General features: G+C 35.8%; 1 protein-coding gene across 1 annotated transcript; it reads right to left on the reverse strand.

Moving 5' to 3' along the window:
• Nucleotides 1–5,128: 5,128 nt before the first annotated feature.
• LOC113072733 (uncharacterized) lies at nucleotides 5,129–17,397 on the reverse strand. Its single transcript, XM_026245699.1, has 12 exons — nucleotides 16,956–17,397; nucleotides 15,744–15,986; nucleotides 14,889–15,164; nucleotides 14,519–14,800; nucleotides 14,165–14,281; nucleotides 13,935–13,959; nucleotides 7,943–8,100; nucleotides 7,080–7,355; nucleotides 6,705–6,986; nucleotides 6,354–6,467; nucleotides 6,239–6,268; nucleotides 5,129–6,095 (listed from the first exon to the last, which is right to left on the reverse strand). The coding sequence occupies exons 1-12, from the start codon at nucleotides 17,011–17,013 to the stop codon at nucleotides 6,064–6,066; spliced, it is 1,893 nt and encodes a 630-aa protein (XP_026101484.1). The 5' UTR covers nucleotides 17,014–17,397; the 3' UTR covers nucleotides 5,129–6,063.
• Between the last annotated feature and the right edge of the window lie 1,698 nt (nucleotides 17,398–19,095).

The following is a 19,095-nucleotide window of genomic DNA, read 5'->3' on the forward strand; positions in this document are numbered from 1 at the left end:
GAGTGAAATTATGGTGGGCGTGTAGGAACGTGCTTTCACCGCTCTTTTCATTTTTTTTTCATCTACTTTCATATTCGTGTAATTTATTGTTGTCTTTGACTGTTCTGTATTTCTATAATTTTCAACCTTTCAAAGCATTACAATTAGATATGGGACATTAATGTCCTTTTGACTCCAAACCTTTGAGAGTTGGTTTATTGCCATTACAGCAGCACATATTGCACTGAAAACTGCAGCCAGAATGAACAGACTTATTTTCACTATCAACATTTTACTGCCAGTGTTTGGACCAAAAGGTAATTGTTGTGAAATCATAAGATCTTCTTGTTAATACTGTGTTCATTGACTCATGCCTGTTACTTGCATTCACATTTATGGAGTTTTCTTTGACTACTACGAAACTTGATTGGTAATCAGTTTGTCAGAATATACCCTGACCACACAGGTAGACATGTTTCAGAAAACTATTTCTCTAAATGATAAAATAGTTTTGGTTGATGCAATATGACACTGGTGGGTGTGGCCACACCTTAAAGGAGCACTGCTTTATAGTGAAAGGTAGAAAATCCTTCGAGATGAGATTTTCTCAATGATAAGTTTGCTCACTAAATATAAACATATTACTGGGACAGTTCCTGCTTTGTTTGTTACCAATGTGGCCAGCGATATTTGGATATCTATTTTTTTTTTGAAAATAGAAATGAGACTGCAGTCAGGAAATTCAAGTCAGAGATTAAAGAAAGGAAAGAGAGAATAGAAAGGAAGTCGAGACATGAAGTTCAATCCATGGAGTGAAGAAAGTATGAGAGGGGCAAAATGTAGATGCAGAATATAAAGTTTAAATATTAAAGTTCTTATAAAATGTTTAGAGAATATAGTTTTTAGTTTTTTTGTTTTTTTACATGTGGTTACCATTTTAAATGTTCCTCTTATTGATTTGTTTTACCTATTTGGTCTTGCTTGTGATTTCAAAATATTCTGATATTCAGATTTCATCAAATTTAATTTTCATTTTCCATTGGGCAGCAGATCTCCTCCAGTGAATTCAACCAACTGAACTTACTTTCTGTTTGGTTGACACTTTCTGAGTCTATTTTAATATGAGCAGCAACTTAATCACTTATGGTCAATGTCAAAAGTCAAAGTCTGCTACATGTAATCCTTCAGCACATACAGAGAATTGACACTGCGTTAATCTCAGACCCTTGGTGCATACAGAAAACACTAAACACTAATGGTAAAATGTAAAAATACAAATAAATACAACTATACAAATATACAAGTAAAGACATGAAAAAAAGGCATACAAAAAAAAAGGTACCGGTAGATAGATAGATAAAGACTGCTATCTGTGAGAAAGTTGGGAGAGAGTTGAGCTTCCTGACAGCCTGATCAAGTCAAGTCAAGTTAAGATTTATTGTCATTCCGCAGCATGTGTGAACATACACTGGTAGGGAATGTTGTGTCTCGCAGGATCACGGTGCTACATAAATAAACATATCACTAGACAAAAGAACAATTCTGAGACCTACATAGCTAACTATCTGAAGTGTAATCTAACTATACATATACTACAAATATTTGACTATATATACGCATAACCTAAGACAGACTATCCAAGTACTTACATAATAACTGTGCATGATATTGTGCAAAAGTGGTACTCAAGGTCAAGAAGCAAGTTGTGCAGTATGATTTGTGGTGCATTCACATGTAAACATTTGTGATATCTTATTAAGTGATATTCTTATTAAATATGTGAGTGTTTAGAAGAAGGTGTCTGGTGCATATAGAGAGAAAAGAGTGTGTTTTTCTACAGGTGGTTTGTCCAGCCCCCTCACCTGTGTGTAGCACACTCAGAATTGCACAATGTTCTTGAGATTTTCAACAGTTTCCATATGGTGTGGTGGGATGGGGAGAAAGAGGATCCTGGTTTCAGGTGGTAGGGTTGTGGATGAGGTTTTTCATCCATGTATTTTGTTTGCTTTTATAGTTTTGTTGGATGTTTGGAAACCTGAATAAACCAATTTAGATTAAGAAACAAGAAGATGCGTGTAGATACTTTACTGACACAAATTTTCATCAAGCGCTGGAATTTACACAAAATTTTACGCCATGTATAGACACATTTAACCTCCCCATGCTCATCATTTGTCACACCGGTCATCAGAATCATTGTTTTGTAGAATAAAAAATGTCTTGGTATTGCAGAGTACATTGCAGTATTGACACCAGCATTTCAGGCAAGAGTCAGCAATAAGCTAGATTTTAAGTGAGATCAAGAAAATGCTTGAACTGATACGTGAATGCAATATACTGTACGTCTCCATAAAAACAATCCATAAGTGTGAATGCAAGTAACAGGCAATGAGTCAACGAGCATAATATTAAGAAGAAGATCTTATTATTTCACAACAACCTTTTGGTCCAACCACTGAAAGTAAAATAGTGATCGTGAAAATAAATCTGATCATTCTGGCTGCAGTTTTCAGTGCAATGACAGTAAACAAACTCTCAACTCTCAAAGTTTTGGAGTGAAAAGGACATTAATGCAAAGATAAGTGAACTGAACTTTACATCCTATTTTTTTCCATGGGGCCCTTTGGCATCCACAGGGTCACTGGAATCACTTCTTTGAAAAATAAAATAAAATGAAATTTAAGTGTTTGTTTGTTTATTTACATAGCACAATTTAATACAACTCATATTGCCCAAAGGGCTTTACAATCACAAGTTAAACAGAAAAAAAGAGAAGAAAAAAAAACAAGAAAATGACAGAGGTAGTTATATCCACATCACATAAACAGGGCCGTTTGAAGGAATTTGGGGGCCCGACCCCCACACGCACGCAAAGCCTACAGGAACTACAGCATAGCCATACAGTTTAAGTTCACCCACACTTTATATAAATAAAAAAGGTTTACAGTGCAAATACTGCTTGAAAAAATAGTTTGGTGGGAATTCAATAGTGATTTGCACTGTTTTTGTTTTCTAATAATATGACAGCACACACTTATCAGTTTAAACTCTTGGCTGTGCAGAATATCAGCTATAATTATAGAGCTTGTGGTACCTTGGCTATATAGAGGAAACATCAGCACTGAGAAGTGATGCATCTGTTAATGTTGAGGATGAAGATGATGGTGTAGCTGGGAAAATAATTGAAAACAAATTCTGAAATTACCTGTGAAGTAAGTTTTACCATTTCACTGTTAGCATATTGACAGAGGTCACTATTAACAGCTAAGGGGTGCGTTTCCCAAAACCATAGTTGATAAGTTAGATGGTAGACACTTTGTAATAACAATCATTAATAGATGTAAATTGATAGTTAATTAATCTTTAATCTTTGTCATTTAACTGTTAGCAAACAGTATTTTTACTTATTATAAAGTTTACCGAAATATTTAAGATATGTTAACATTTCTGTATTTTGATATTAGAAGGGAAGGGATGCAGGCAGCTGCTTTCACTACCAATGCTTAAAAACAACCCAAGCCTGATGCACGGAATTTATTATGTGGTTTTCATAACCCCCATTTGGTAAATAGATTATCATGGTGGAATAGTATAGCATGCTATTTGCTATGCCACTTTCATCTAGGTCTGTAGCTTTCAAATTTGTTAGTAATCGAGAATTCTACCAAAAATGCCATCGATTAATCGAGTAATCAGATAAAATGTGTTTTTGCTTATTAATATTAATTATGTAAGAGAAAATAAGACTCCTGGGTGTCTTAAAATGAACAACTAAGTTTCCTTTTTTAGAACATTTTTATTTTATTATTTTTAAATGCATAGAATGCAATGCATACATCAAAAATAAACATTTAATTATTATCCATCGTTTCTTTGTCTGTACTTGTACTGTGAACAATGACAATAACGTTTACAGATGAATTAAGTGCATTTAAGTCCCATTCAGTTGGGGTTTTAAATAAAGCATTTTCTGATATGCACATTAAACATTAAACACAAAACATTAATTTAATTTATATTTTAATTATTGAAATTTAAGCAAACTTAGCTTTTTGGTAAACAATGGAGATTTACTATTAAAAATAAAACATGGAAGAAATTTTGTGTGATTAAACCTTCAAAAAAAAAAAAACTGTTAGATTTTTTTTTAGTAGTATGTACATTCTGCTGAACAATAGTAGGCTAATACATTTATGGCAAATACTTGTCTAAAACAGAACTTTTACTCAAATCAAACGGTCAAATGCTCATGAAGTGACTGTCAGAGCAGTTCTGGAGATGTTGTTCATGTGTTCTTGTCTTATTTAGTGAGACAGCAGACACTGAAATTACCGCGAGCGTCAGGTGCTCTTCAGTGTGTGTTAATAAAGGAAGTCGCGCTTCTGCAGCATTCATTAACAGAGACACGCAGAACATGCAGGATTCATATTTAAATAGACTGTTCCGGCTTAAGCCCCGTCCACACGGAGACGCGTTTCTGTGAATACGCACACATTTTTTATCGTATAGGCGTTTCGTCCACACGGATCCGGCATTTTCGCAAGGTGAAACCGCTATTTTTTGAAACCGGGTCCCAGAGTGGATAAATTTGAAAACGCCGTCTTTGCATTTTCGTCTGGACGGCTAATCCGTATATTTCCTGAAACGATGACGTCATCAGCCCACGTCTCCCCCTAGTCAGACAGCTCTACGTCACGTAACAGCAACAAAAACATGAACAAACACTGAACAATTGTCTTTTTATTAACTAACATTAACACTGATTAATAAATGTATTGTTCCATGTTCGTTTGAGTACCACGTGCAAGGTTTATGAGCATAGTCCAAGTCTTCTTCTCTGTTTTTAGTGTATCTCTGTGGCAGAATTACAGCGCCACATACTGGTCTGGGATGTATACTACATCATTTTGCGGTTTCGTGTGGATGCGGATATTTCGAGACAAGGAAAAAAAAAGATCGGATTGGGGTAAGCTCCCTCTCTGTGTGGACGGGGCCTTAATATTTACAGATATTAGTCCACCACGTGAGATCACGTGGTTGGCTGGCTGCTGTCAGCGACTACTGAGAGGGGCCCCCTTGAGGGGGATCCCGATAACAGTCTAATTACACGTTACTGCATTGACGATCAAAGGGGCGCTCACACAGTGTCGTTGCATTTTATTCTTAACCAGTCATTGTCTTGGGGCCCCAGGCCAGCTCGGGGCCCCAAGCAATTGCTTGGTTTGCCTGCCTTGTCGCGACGGGCCTGCACATAAACATACATAAACACTAACCCCTTTAAAAATGCTCTTTACTTGAATTTAAAAGATGTTGTTTTAAGACAGTTTTGAACATGTATAAGGATTTGGCAGATCGAATAGATTGAGGGAGGTCGAATAGATTGGATCGAATGGATTGGATTTGAGATCGAATAGATTGGATTTGCTGTAAACGCACGCATGAGTGCTCGAACGTCAACATTATTTATTTACTAAAGGACACCAAAAACAGACGACTCACCCACTCCAGTCCAGATCTCAGTTAAAAATAAGAAATCAAATTTGTGTCTAGTAAAAAAGTAATTTAAAATAAAAGACACAGATTTAATTAGACACAGATCTGGCCATAGCCAAGACCATAACGTGGGAGACATAAGTTTTTACTTGTGACTGATGGACATACTTCAATGATTTAATATTTTGAAGATTCACACCCCTTCTTTGGAGATGCAATTGAGAAGTGCAGACATCAGCCGACTGCCACTGGTCCGGTATGATGGGCAGATATCAGGCACAGCTCACATCCCAGGAACAGCGAGGCAGGTAGGTCTATAAACCACAGTAACTATAGGAATGTGTGATGGGATAAGTAGAAGTTGAGCCAAAGAAATGTAAACTTCTCTCCTAATCCTCATCCAGACACCTCTGTAATGTCACTTGTGATGTGTGCAGATCACAATGTGTTTTAAGGACAACTGTTAAAAATGGCATACATAAAAACTAATAATATTATTTCATTATAAACCCAAGCAACAGTCGAAACTCATTTTTTTGATAGTTTGATGATGTTGATCCATGTAGCATCAAGTCATGAAATTTAATTTGATTACGCTGTTGTTTCAGTGTGTTCTTCAGGTGCTGAAAAAAAAGTTAAATGAAAAATCTAAATACGCAAAAAGATAATAAAATAATTTAATCAATAAACTTAGCTTTTTTAGCTGTTTAACTTTTTTCATTCATTCATAAAAAATAAAAAAAGGAGGTTTGAAGAATATACTTACGAGCAGCAGAATAATCACTTCTGGATGAATCTTTAAAATCAAAAGAACGTTATTCATAAAAATCAAGTATTTTCTAAATAAAACTAGTAGTCATTCATTTCAGTTTTTGACCTACCTGCTCGTCTCTTCCTCCTTATATATATGATGACTCCAGTGCCAAACACCAACACCAGAGCCAAAACTATCAGCACTGAGAGGATCACTGATTGATTCTTTGATTCACTGAAATCTAATAAAAAAAAAGAAATGGAAAAATGGAAATGTATGAAATTTTTTATGTCTTCTCATCTTATTACCGCAGATGCTTATTTTTACCAATTACCAACATCAGACCAAAACTGAATTAATCACTGATTTAAATGGTTTTCTGTGATCAAACTCTGAAACATCAACCACAGACTGAGAGAATGACTCAAAATGTTTTTGTTTTCACTGTTAGATTGTGTTTTCTGTAAGAGTTCATTACCCAAAGTGACGTCCAGTGTGTTGTCCAGAGTGAGGTGTGTGACAGAGCAGGTGTATTTGTGTTTGTCTGCAGCACTGATCTCCAGACTCTTCCTCATCTGGTACGTCCCGTCAGCATTGGGCAGCAGATCTCCTCCAGTGATCTCATGATCAGATACAGGCTGCCCATCTCTGAACAGGGTCAGGTTGATGTGACGAGGGTAAAACCCTGATGCCAGACAACTCACACGAGACCCTCCAGAATCTGAGTTTGCTTTCTGAATGAGTCTGACTAGCGGTTTCACTGCAAAGGAAAGAAGGGCAGAGAAAAATAGTAATGAGGGAATTTGAACTATAAATAAAAAAAAATGGCTATTGGTTGTAGATATCATTATACCTTTTCTGTTTAATTGAGTTTCTCTTGTTTTAAGGTAATTCTTCAGCATTTTTATACAGGCTGGGTAATAGAAATTCTCAAGACGTGACTTGGACCGTTCTAGATTCCGTATTTTTTCTGGTCCCGTGTAATTTGAAAATAGCTGATATGTGAACTTGCCATCGAAAAAATGCAGTTCATCAAATGTAGAGCCTTGATAAGCGGTTTTGGTGGTTATTTGTCCAAGGTTATTGTCACTCTGTTCACAAAACGTCACCACCTGATGAACTACATAACCTGTTAGGAAATAAAGACAGTGATATTTCAACACATTTGGCCTCAGGACCCTTTAAAAAAGTCTTGCAATAAACTCTCTCTGTTTCTCTTTCAGCTAGTTCCCAGCAGGGGTCACCACAGCAGAATAATCTGCACAACCGATTTGGCATGGTTTATGTATTTATTTGTTTTGGATTATGAGACTTGTGAGTTGATGCGTTTCTGTTTTGTGTGTTAGTCAATCCTGTAGATAAATGTTAAAATATAATTAATTGTTTAAATAATGGGTGGAGATATTGGATTGAATCACACTGAAGAAAGCCTGCAAGAATGCCTGTGAGCAAAAACGTATGTTTTTTATGTTCTTCATTTGCAAACTAATATAACAATAAATAAATCGTGAATTTGAGTGTGAATCACAGCTGAACTATTTTAACATCTATCGTAAACTAAAAATTTATTTGTTACAAAACCAAACCTTTTTTACTTAACATAATTTTCATGCATCTTAATGTATTTACATATCTTTCATTTATAAACATCAAACACAGTGATATAAACCATTCCTGCAATATCTGAGCCAAATCACTATAGCCAACTGAACTTACTTTCGGTTTCGTTGACAGGTCTCAGGCGACGTGATCTTTCTATGAAATGATTAAGCACATTTTCACCTACATCCTTGATGGTACTTGGATCTATGACATCCTCTTCGTTTGTAGTATTTCCTCTTGCAACATAGATCTTTGTTTCTGAATCATAATACCTACAGTGATGTCATCCAACATCAATGAAGCACTAAATGCGTTTTCTCTAATGTATGTTGCAAGCCCCGTCAAAATATGAGAACCTGAAAAGACAAAACATCGGTTAATTAATTTGTCTATGCATACAAACCTATCACACATACACACACACACACACGTTTGTTTTTGTGAAAAGTGGGGACATCCCATAGGCGTAATGGTTTTTATAATGTAGAAACTGTATATTCTATCGCTATTCACCAACCCTACCACTAAACCTAACCCTCACAGGAAACTTTGTGCATTTTTACTTTCTCAAAAAAAACTCATTCTGTATGATTTATAAGCGTTTTGAAAAATGGGGACATGGGTATGTCCTCATAAGTCACCCTCTCCTTGTAATACCTGTGTCATACCCATGTCATTATACAGAGTTGTGTCCTGATATGTCACAAAAACATGCCCACACACACACGCTAGCAACGTAAAATTAGTGGGTTAGTTTCAAGGCAACTGCGCAATGCTATAATATAAAATAATATTCAAAACAAATTACAACATAATTCTTCATCAAGTAGGCTATGCGGTGAGATCATACCTGCTAAAACAGAAACCGAAAGCAAAAATGAAACACACAAGCGCACAGGCTGTGATCATTTTGCTGTTGACAAAAAAAATATAGGATAATATTATCCTAGAACATACATGTTGTTTTTTTTATAATCACAGAGAATTTAGAAAATTGAAGTTTTGATAATCATCTGGTGAAATATGCTATGAATCGTTCGACCCTGCCCTAACCGCGACTCTAAAACTTGCTGTGTGAACTTTGCCGCCGCGTGTGTGTGTCCGTTAAATCCAAGAAATTGAATGTTGTCGAATCGTCATCTATGTTTAAGAACTTGCGCCTGAGCGTTATCGGTGCCAAATTCGGTCAAATACATTACGCAGAAAACTTGTAAGGGTACCCCAGTCTTCTTCTACGATTTAATGGCGGTTGACAAGCAAACTTGTGGTGTATTACCGCCACCAACTGGACTGGAGTATGAAGCATTAACGGGATAACTAAATAATAATAATAATAATAATGATATAATAAATAAATTCCATAAATAAATAAACCAACCGGTAGCATTATTATGAAATTTATATAAGAGTAATTTTGATCCAGATATTGTTGAACAACAACCTCGTTAGATTGTTTTCTCATTCTTAACCATTGTAGATGAAAATCTACTTGAGGCAAGGAAGCAACCAGTGAGAAATATTCGGCATTACAACAGAGGGACTAACTGAGATTTCTGCAATACCTAAAATTGTGGGATCTCTAGTTGCTGTCCAACCAAAACTTTTGATTTAATTTTTCCTATATTCCTAGCAATCCTTCAAAATGTCCTTTACTGGATGTAATTCTGAATGCCCTTTTACATTTATCCAATAATTCATAGATTATTTGAATTTTCGTAAACTTATAGTCATTTGTCCCAGCTCCACTTGAATGGCTTATATTGGAGAAGATCTGAAAGTTCCACTACATATTCTTAAAGATTGTGCCTGAACAGTTTCTACTTTTAAATCAGAGATTTAGAAATAGATCCATAAATTATGCCTCCATAATCAATTGCTGACCTAATCAGTGCACTATATATTCTTAGTAAAGATTTCCAACTAGCTCCCCATTCTATTCATGTTAGACATCCAAGTACATTATTACTGTTTTTTGCACTTATCAATCAACTTCTTGTTATGTGTCTTAAAGGTCAACCTGGAATCCATCCATATTCCTAGATATCTTATATCTAACTTGTTCAAGTACTTGTCCATATAACTTCACTTTTATTTATGGAATATGATTCTTCTTCGCAAAACAAACTAGCTGAGTTTTAGTAACCGAAAGTCAAAAAAAATTTTAGCCCATTATTCCACTTCATTAACCGCTGATTGTATGACTCTTGTCACATGATATACATTACGACCCCTTTTCCATATCGCTCCATCATCAGCATAGAGAGACCTTCCTATATCAATTTTGACATTCTGGAACACATCATTTATCATGATATTAAACAATAGTGGACTGCACACACTTGCTTGTGGAGTATCATTATCCATTTTATATACCCTGGAATATGAAGCCCCAAGTACTATTAAGTAAAAAATATTTAATCCAGTTAAACATTCTGCCTTCAATTCCTAATTGTTCAAACTTTATTAACAGCCCCTCCTTCCAAAGCATGCTGTATGCTTTTTCAATGTCAAAAAAGATACCTACTACCATGTCTTTATTAACTTGAGCCTTTATTATGTCAGTTTCTAAATTAAAACAGCTAAAACAGCATAATGTACTTCGTCCTGTACGAAATCCATATGATAAGGTGAAATAATCTCTTTTTTCCTTCTAACATATAGTTCTCTACACACGATCATACGTTCCATTAATTTACACAAATTTTGACATTAATGCTATACTGTAGGTCTATAACTTTCAGCATTATGCTTGTTCTTGGCTGGCTTTAAAACGGTAATTACAAGAAGAAGGAAGTCTCCCTGATCTCCACACTTTATTAAAAAGATGCAATACAATTTAGAGAAAAATCTGATACATTTTTGATCATCATATAACATATCTCATCCTTTCTTGGCAAAGGTTTTTTTTTTTTACTCTACCGACAGCTCGCTTTAATTCATTTAATGAGATTTCCACATCAAGATGTACATTGGAAGGCATTTTCTCAATCCTAATATTTGGATGTTCCATTTATTTGGTTTGGTTTTCTCAACTTATTTGCATTTCCTCTGATATATTATTTCTATGTACTTTAACAAACACCTCTGCTAACATTTCTGCTTTATCAGCATTAGTCACAGCTATTCTTTCCCCGTTATTTAAAACAGGAATTCCAAAATGTCTTAAAACGTCTTAAAACCACCCAGCATACTTCACTGACATTAACCTCCTCCCCTATAGAATTACAATAATTTCTCCAGTAATTCTTTTTAGCATCTTTAATTACCCTCCTCACATTCGCTTGTGCTGTTTTATATAAAATCAAATCAAATCTAAACGTCTTCCCAAACTTTTTAAAAGCCTTATTTCTGGCTTGTATTGCTTTGTTACACAATTCAGTCCACCATGGTACGGATTTCTTATTTCCCCTTTACTCTTCCCAATAACCTCTTCAGCTGTACTGTACAATGCTTTACATAATTTATCATTATATTCTTCCTCCATTTCCCCATTTAACTCTTAAAATTTCCATCTTGTCAGGGTGTGGCAAAGGAGGAACTCAAGTGCAGACAGGAATCAGGTTACACAGAGGGTTTATTAACACAAAAGGGGAAAACAAAACTCACGAGGGGGAAAACACTGACTAGGGTAGATACAAAATAACCAAACAGGACCGGGCTGACAAGATAAACAAGGACTCTAAACACTAACTATAAACAAACACTCACGGTAATACAAAGACTTCTTCAGGGATTCAGAAACATATAGAGGCACTCCCGATATGAATCACAATCACAATCACAATCACAATCACAATCACAATCACAATCACAATCACAATCACAATCACAATCACAATCACAATCACAATCACAATCACAATCACAATCACAATCACAATCACAACAAAAGACCGACAAAAGACAGAGCACACTAGGGGATCTAAATAGGGGAACTAATCAAGACACAACAGGTGGCACAGATAAGGCAATCACGACAAGACTAGGATAACAAGGGGGGCGGGGCAAGGGGACGAGACAACACAAGCACATGGCCCAAAGACAAGGCCATGTGCTTGTACACAAACACGGGTCTGTCATGATCCTGCCTCAAGACTAGAGAAAAGTCAGGACATGAAGGCAGAATCATGACACATCTACCTATCTTTTCCTGTAAATCTTCACTAACAGCTACACCTATTTTACAACTAATCAAATAGTGATCACTTTGTATGGTAGAGTCCTCCCAAACATTCTGACACCAATGTAAAATCAATATAAGAACACCTACCCTGAACCAAGTCAATTCTAGTAGCTCTACAATTATTTTTCCAATCCATAATTCCTTCTATTATCTTACCATTATGATCAGTGTTATCACTTAGCCAAGAGTACAGTGCGCATTAACATACCAACTCCATTTCATTTTTTGATTACCTATTCCCAAGATACTTTCTAACATTTCCATACTAGTCTATTGCAAGGATTATAATTGTGTGTGTGTGTGTAACTGAGTTCTTGTAATATTTTATTACCATTTTCTTAACTATAGCAAATAAACTGATAATGAAAGAAATGTTGAAAGTGTCTGAATAAACTTTGGTTTGACTGTATATTTATTTCTTACAGTGGTATTTTACATTTAATTGCTCGGTTTATGTACCTGGACACTTACAAGCTTGAAAAAAAAACGTAAACACTGTTTAAATAGCACAAACAAATAAACAGAACGAACATACAAATCAAACACTTTCAGACAGGGCCCACTGGTACAACCTGCACCGGGGCCCCGCTAACCCTTGCTACGGCCCTGGTTGTACCAATGATTCACTCAGCAGTCCAGACTACCATCTTCTGAGGTCAGATATGGTAGCTGAGCTGAACTAGACAGTTATTGAAGTGACGGATTCGATGATGACAGAGTAGAATTATTTCAGCAGCTCCTGTGGCAGGTTAAACTTCCTCAGCTGGCGAAGGAAGTACGACCTCTGATGGGCTTTTTTCACAATGGAGTCAATGTGAATGTCCCACTTCAGGTCCTGAGAGATAGTGGTGCTCAGGAACCTGAATGACTCCACTGCAGTCACACTGCTGTTCATGATGGTGAGTGGGGGGAGTGCAGGGGGGTTTCTCCTGAAGTCCACGATCATCTCCACTGTTTTGAGCGTGTTAAGCTCCAGGTTGTTAAGACTCCACCAGACAGCCAGCTCTTTAACCTCCTGTCTGTAAGCAGATTCATCACCATCCTGAATGAGGCCAATGAGTGTGGTGTTGTCTGCAAACTTCAGGAGCTTGACAGAGGGGTCTTTAGAGGAATGATTGTGTTAAAGGCTGAGCTAAAGTCCACAAACGGGATCCTCACATAAGTCCCTGGTGTGTCTAGATGTTGCAGAACATAATGCAGCCCCATGTTTTCTGCATCATCTACAGACCCTGGCTCAGGTAAACTGAAGAGGATCCAGCAAGGGTCCAGCAATGTCCTTCAGGTATAATGTGACAATATGAGAAACAAATACAGAAATCGCTTTTATAAAACCTTTATCTGGCTTTGGGGGCCTGTAGACCAAAACGGATAACCAATAACCTAGTAGAAGAATATATATTAACACATTGAGATTCAAAAGTAGAAAAGTTCCTGACAGAGACGGACTGAGATTTAAACCAGTTCCTGAAAACCATAGCCACTCCACCTCCTTTTCCAACACATCTCATAGAGCTAAAAAAAACAACAACAGTTTAAAGGACAAAGTTCGAGAGAACGAGGAGTAACAATGGGACAGTCTCTGGGTTGACTCTCTAACAAACTTTTGATGTGTAGTAATACTTGGTGATTATAGGTGCATTAAAGCATTAACAACAGCAGAGAAAGCAGATTCGTCACCGTCCTGAATGAAGCCTGAATGGATATCTAAAAAGTGACGAGATAAACGGCATACCGACAAACACACAGGCACCATCTTGCACATGTCACTTGTAATGTGTGCAGATCACAATGTGTTTTAAGGACAATTGTTAAAACGGCACATAAAGACTAACAATATTGTTCATGTGAGCAACTGTCAAAACTTATTTTTTCATTTTTTTGAAGATGTTGGTCCATGTAGCATCAAGTCATGAGTCATGAAGTCATGTTTCAACGTGTTCTTTGGGTGCTGAAAAAAATGTTTAATCAATGACCTGAATATGCAAAAAGATAATAAAATCATTTAAATCAATAAACTTAACTAAACTAAACTAATAAACTAGATGCAGCAGAATAACCACTTCTAGATGAATCTACAAAGTAGTAATAAATTATTCATAAAAGTCAAGGATTTTCTAAATAAAACTAGTCATTCATTTCAGTTTTTGACCTACCTGCTCGTCTCTTCCTCCTTATATATATATATATGACGACTCCAGTCCCAAACACCAACACCAGAGCCAAAACTATCAGCACTGAGAGGATCACTGATTTAAACGGTTCACTGAAATCTAAATACAAAAATAAAAAAACATTGAAAATGAAAAGACATTTTTTATGTCTTCACATCTGATTACCGCAGCTGCTAATTATTACCAATTACCATCATCAGTGTCAAAACTGAATTAATGACTGATTTAAATGGTTTCCTGTGATCAAACTCTGAAACATCAACCACAGACTGAGAGAATGACTCTAAATGTTTTTGTCTTGCCTGTTAGATTGTGTTTTCTGTAAGAGCTCATTACCCAAAGTGTTGTCCAGTGTGTTGTCCAGACTGAGGTGTGTGACAGAGCAGGTGTATTTGTGTTTGTCTGCAGCACTGATCTCCAGACTCTTCCTCATCTGGTACGTCCCGTCAGCATTGGGCAGCCGATCTCCTCCAGTGATCTCATGATCAGATACAGGCTGTCCATCTCTGAACAGGGTCAGGTTGATGTGACGAGGGTAAAATCCTGATGACAAACAACTCACACGAGACCCTCCAGAATCTGAGTTTGCTTTCTGAATGAGTCTGACTAGCGGTTTCACTGCAAAAGGAAGGAAGGGCAGAGAAAAATAGTAATGAGGGAATTTGAACTATAAAAAAATGGCTATTGGTTGTAGATATCATTATACCTTTTCTGTTTAGTTGAGTTTCTCTCGTTTTAAGGTAATTCTTCAGCATTTTTATACAGGCTGGGTAATAGAAATTCTCAAGACGTGACTTGGACCGTTCTAGATTCCGTATTTTTTCTGGTTCAGTGTAATTTGAAAATAGCTGATATGTGAATTTGCCATCGAAAAAATGCAGCTCATCAAATGTAGAGCCTTGATAAGCGGTTTTGGTGGTTATTTGTCCAAGGTTATTGTCACTCTGTTCACAAAACGTCACCACCTGATGAACTTCATAACCTGTTAGGAAATAAAGACAGTGATATTTTAACACATTTGGCCTCAGGAGACCTTTAAAAAGTCTTGCAATAAACTCTGTTTCTCTTTCAGCTAGCTCCCAGCAGGGGTCACCACAGCAGAATAATCTGCACAACCGATTTGGCATGGTTTATGTATTTATTTGTTTGTTTGTTTGTTTTGGATTATGAGACTCCTGAGTCGATGCGTTTCTGTTTTGTGTGTTAGTCAATCCTGTAGATAAATGTTAAAATAGAATTAATTGTTTAAATAATGGGTGGAGATAAGAAAGCCTGCAAGCAAGAACGCCTGTGAGCAAAAACGTATGTTTTTATTTTCTTCATTTGCAAACGAATATAACAATAAATAAATCGTGAATTTGAGTGTGAATCACAGCTGAATTATTTTAACATCTATCGTAAACTAAAAATGTATTTGTTACAAAACCAAACCTTTTTTACTTAACATAATTTTCATGCATCTTAATGTATTTACAGATCTTTCATTTACAAACATCAAACACAGTGATATAAACCAATCCTGCAATATCTGAGCCAAATCACTATAGCCAACTGAACTTACTTTCGGTTTCGTTGACAGGTCTCAGGCGACGTGATATTTTTTGAAAATGATTAAGCACATTTTCATCTACAGTCCTGACGATATTTGGATCTATGACATCATCTTCGTTTGTAGTATTTCCTCTTGCAACATAGATCTTTGTTTCTGAATCATAATATCCTACAGTGATGTCATCCAACATCAATGAAGCACTAAATGCGTTTTCTCTAATGTATGTTGCAAGCCCCGTCAAAGTATGAGAACCTGAAACAACAGACAACATATTTGTTAATTAATTAATCAGTGGAAGGTTCTAGTGTCATATGTTAAAACCTGATAGCACAGATACATCACAGAGACATCTATTTGACATCTGCATTTACATCGGAAATACATGTTTTTTAGAGTGTTTGGTCATCTGAACTATCAATGGAACGTTTACTATAAGATGTCAAATAAACATTAAGAAAATATCTTTAAGATGTTCATGATTTAGAACGTATGTAAAACTGACATCTTAAAGATGACTATCTGGGGCCCATTTCAAAAAGGAGGTTAAGTGGAAACTCTTAGTATGTTAACCCTGAAATGATGGAAACTCTAGGTTTTCTGTTTCAGAATGGGAGCTTTGTGAAACCTGAGAAAGCAGGGTAAGTCAAGCCCGTTTCTGAAAGAGAGTTAACTTATACTCAGAGTCAGTTACCATGGTAACTTACTCTATGAACCTAACCTGGTCAGGAGCAGGTTTTCTTCGATAAACCCAGAGTTTCTATATATACAAAATAACAATTGATTTTCTATATAAGAAAATTATATAAGATACTTAGTCTTATAATTGTAATAAATATAATAATTTACAATCTGTTATTATTGCATCCTGTTAATGTATAACAATACTGAGGTGCAAATGTATCTGCCATTATAAACTATAACTAGCATCTAATTATCATTTACACTTGTTGCCTTTTGCAAAGAACTGCTACTTTTACATGGTAAATAGAATATATCACGATTTTCACTGTACATTTTTACTGTTAGTGCTACTTGCACTTAGCCTACTGTAAATAGGAAAGCTAAGAAAGTATGTTAATAATTCCACTTAGTGTAAATAGCTACTGCCGTATTTTTCTTACTCTATTACATTATAACTAATGTTTCAAGGCAACTGCGCAATGCTATAACATGAATTCCATGTGAATAACGTGTTTCTTTATCAAGTAGGCGAAATCATACCTGCTGAAACAGAGACCAAGAGCAAAAGGAAAAGCACAAAGGCACAGGCTGTGTTCATTTTGCTTTTGATGAAAACATCTAGGATAATCTTATCCTAGAACATACATATGTTGTTTTTTAATAATCGCAGAGAATTTTGAAAATTCAAGTTTTGAGAATCATCTGGTGAAAAATGCAATGAACCGTTCCAGCTGGGACACTTCATGTTATGTAAACTTGCGGTGTGGTATTGCTGCTGCGTGATCCGTCACCGTGTCCATTAAATCCAAGAGATCTAATCTTGTCGAATCGTCATTTTAGGTTTAAGAAGTTTTTCCTGAGCGTCATCGGGGCTACTTCAGCGAAACACGCAGGACACTTTTACTGTCTATGGTTGTACCCAGAGCCGTTGAAAAAACAGAGTTGCGACACTCCCATAGACTGCCATAGGAACTTTGGATTGGAATGCGGAAGTAACGCGTGTCGTGGAGCAGACAATAGTTCCAAACACTGATAGTTCCAGCGCTGAACTCCACACATTTTCAATGTTTCTGAAGTACGCTCGCTGGTAAATTGATGAAATTACTGTATTTTCGACATTTGAACGCATTTGCCGACCTCTCATGAATCTATATAATAGTTGTATTTTATGTAGCCAGCTTTATTAATGTTTATGGGAGCCTGAGGTAGGTAGACTCTTAATCGCTGCTTATGTAACAAACACTTAACTAATATTAGCAACCATAATCTGATGATTATAATTTTTCTTCAAGTTTGTTGGCATACAACGTTTATCGTCGGTTTTTAGATTTGTTGTTAAAGTGATTAACACTTGTTCGCGACCGTATTAGTACACCTGATTACAATTAACTTTAGCTAGTTTAACTAGAATTTGTTTTTTTTTACTAGCTCAACTAGATAACATAGCTAACTTGTATCTTGCAAGGTTGTTATTTGGTTAATTTAGTCATTAAAGCTACACAGATCGTTTGTTAGACAGTGCATTGTGATGATAGGATATGTAGCATAAATGTGGATGATCCCAGCAAATAAAAAGTATAATTGCAAAAAGAAAGATTATTAATCTATTTTTAAATTGAAGAGGCTGACATGTGAAACCATTTGAGACTGACTTTTGACCAAAAAACTGAAGTCATGATTTTAAGTTGTTATTTAGAATACAGTGAAGAATTTCAGCTGCATAACTCATGTTCATGGCTCTAAAATTTTTTGTGAAAGAAGCACATTACACTGCTGCTCTGGTAACACATTGAACTTTAATCTAACAGTCCCATTTGTGTAATGGAATGTATACACATGAAAGCAGAATACATCTTTGTAAATATAAATTCAAGTAACTATTGCATTACTTACAGCTTCCTTGTTGGAAGTCAAGCAAGTCTCTTTGAAGACCGCACATTCAAGGAAAGTGTATCTACCCTCTCACAGGATGTAATGTTTAATTAAATGTTTTGTTGAATGCAATTGGTTGCCTTGTATATTTTTCACTGTTGACATTTTTTCTTGACTTAAACTGAGCAGCGTCTGGCATTCATTGATATTCACTTGTTGTGCATGTGAAATATGCTTCATCTTTGTCAAATCCATGATCACTGGAGTATATTACATCAAATCCACTCCACTGCAAAGGAATGTCCAATATTTTCTTAATAAAAACTCCACATCAATCCAAAATATTTTTGTATATGAAAAAATAAATTTAAAATAGTTTTCTTTTCACCTTTATAGAAATCACAAGAGTAATCCATTTCTAATTTAAAGCGTTCCAGCACGTTTAACTGGATTTTAAAAGAAACCTCTTTTACTTTATTATTAATATAGAATTTGTCTACTGTTCGCCAAGCTTTACGTCAATTCACATCTCCAAATACAGAAGACAAGAAAAAGCGAGCTGGAGGATAATGTTATTAAGTATATTCCTGTATAATATTTGTATTACCAATGAATATTTTACTCTTGATCTCTTCAAAATTCAAATCTTTCTCCTGTGATGCATTTCTGAGAAGGAAGAAAACTTTTTGAGGGATTGCATCCATTACAACTGCATATTCCTTAGGTTTAACTGGTATTTTACATTTATTCAAAAATTCTTTATATGTTCATAGAACTCCATCATTGTTCATGAGCTGGCTAACTGCTG

This window comes from Carassius auratus, unplaced genomic scaffold (genome assembly GCF_003368295.1).
Source record: "Carassius auratus strain Wakin unplaced genomic scaffold, ASM336829v1 scaf_tig00010005, whole genome shotgun sequence".
NCBI lineage: Eukaryota > Metazoa > Chordata > Actinopteri > Cypriniformes > Cyprinidae > Carassius > Carassius auratus.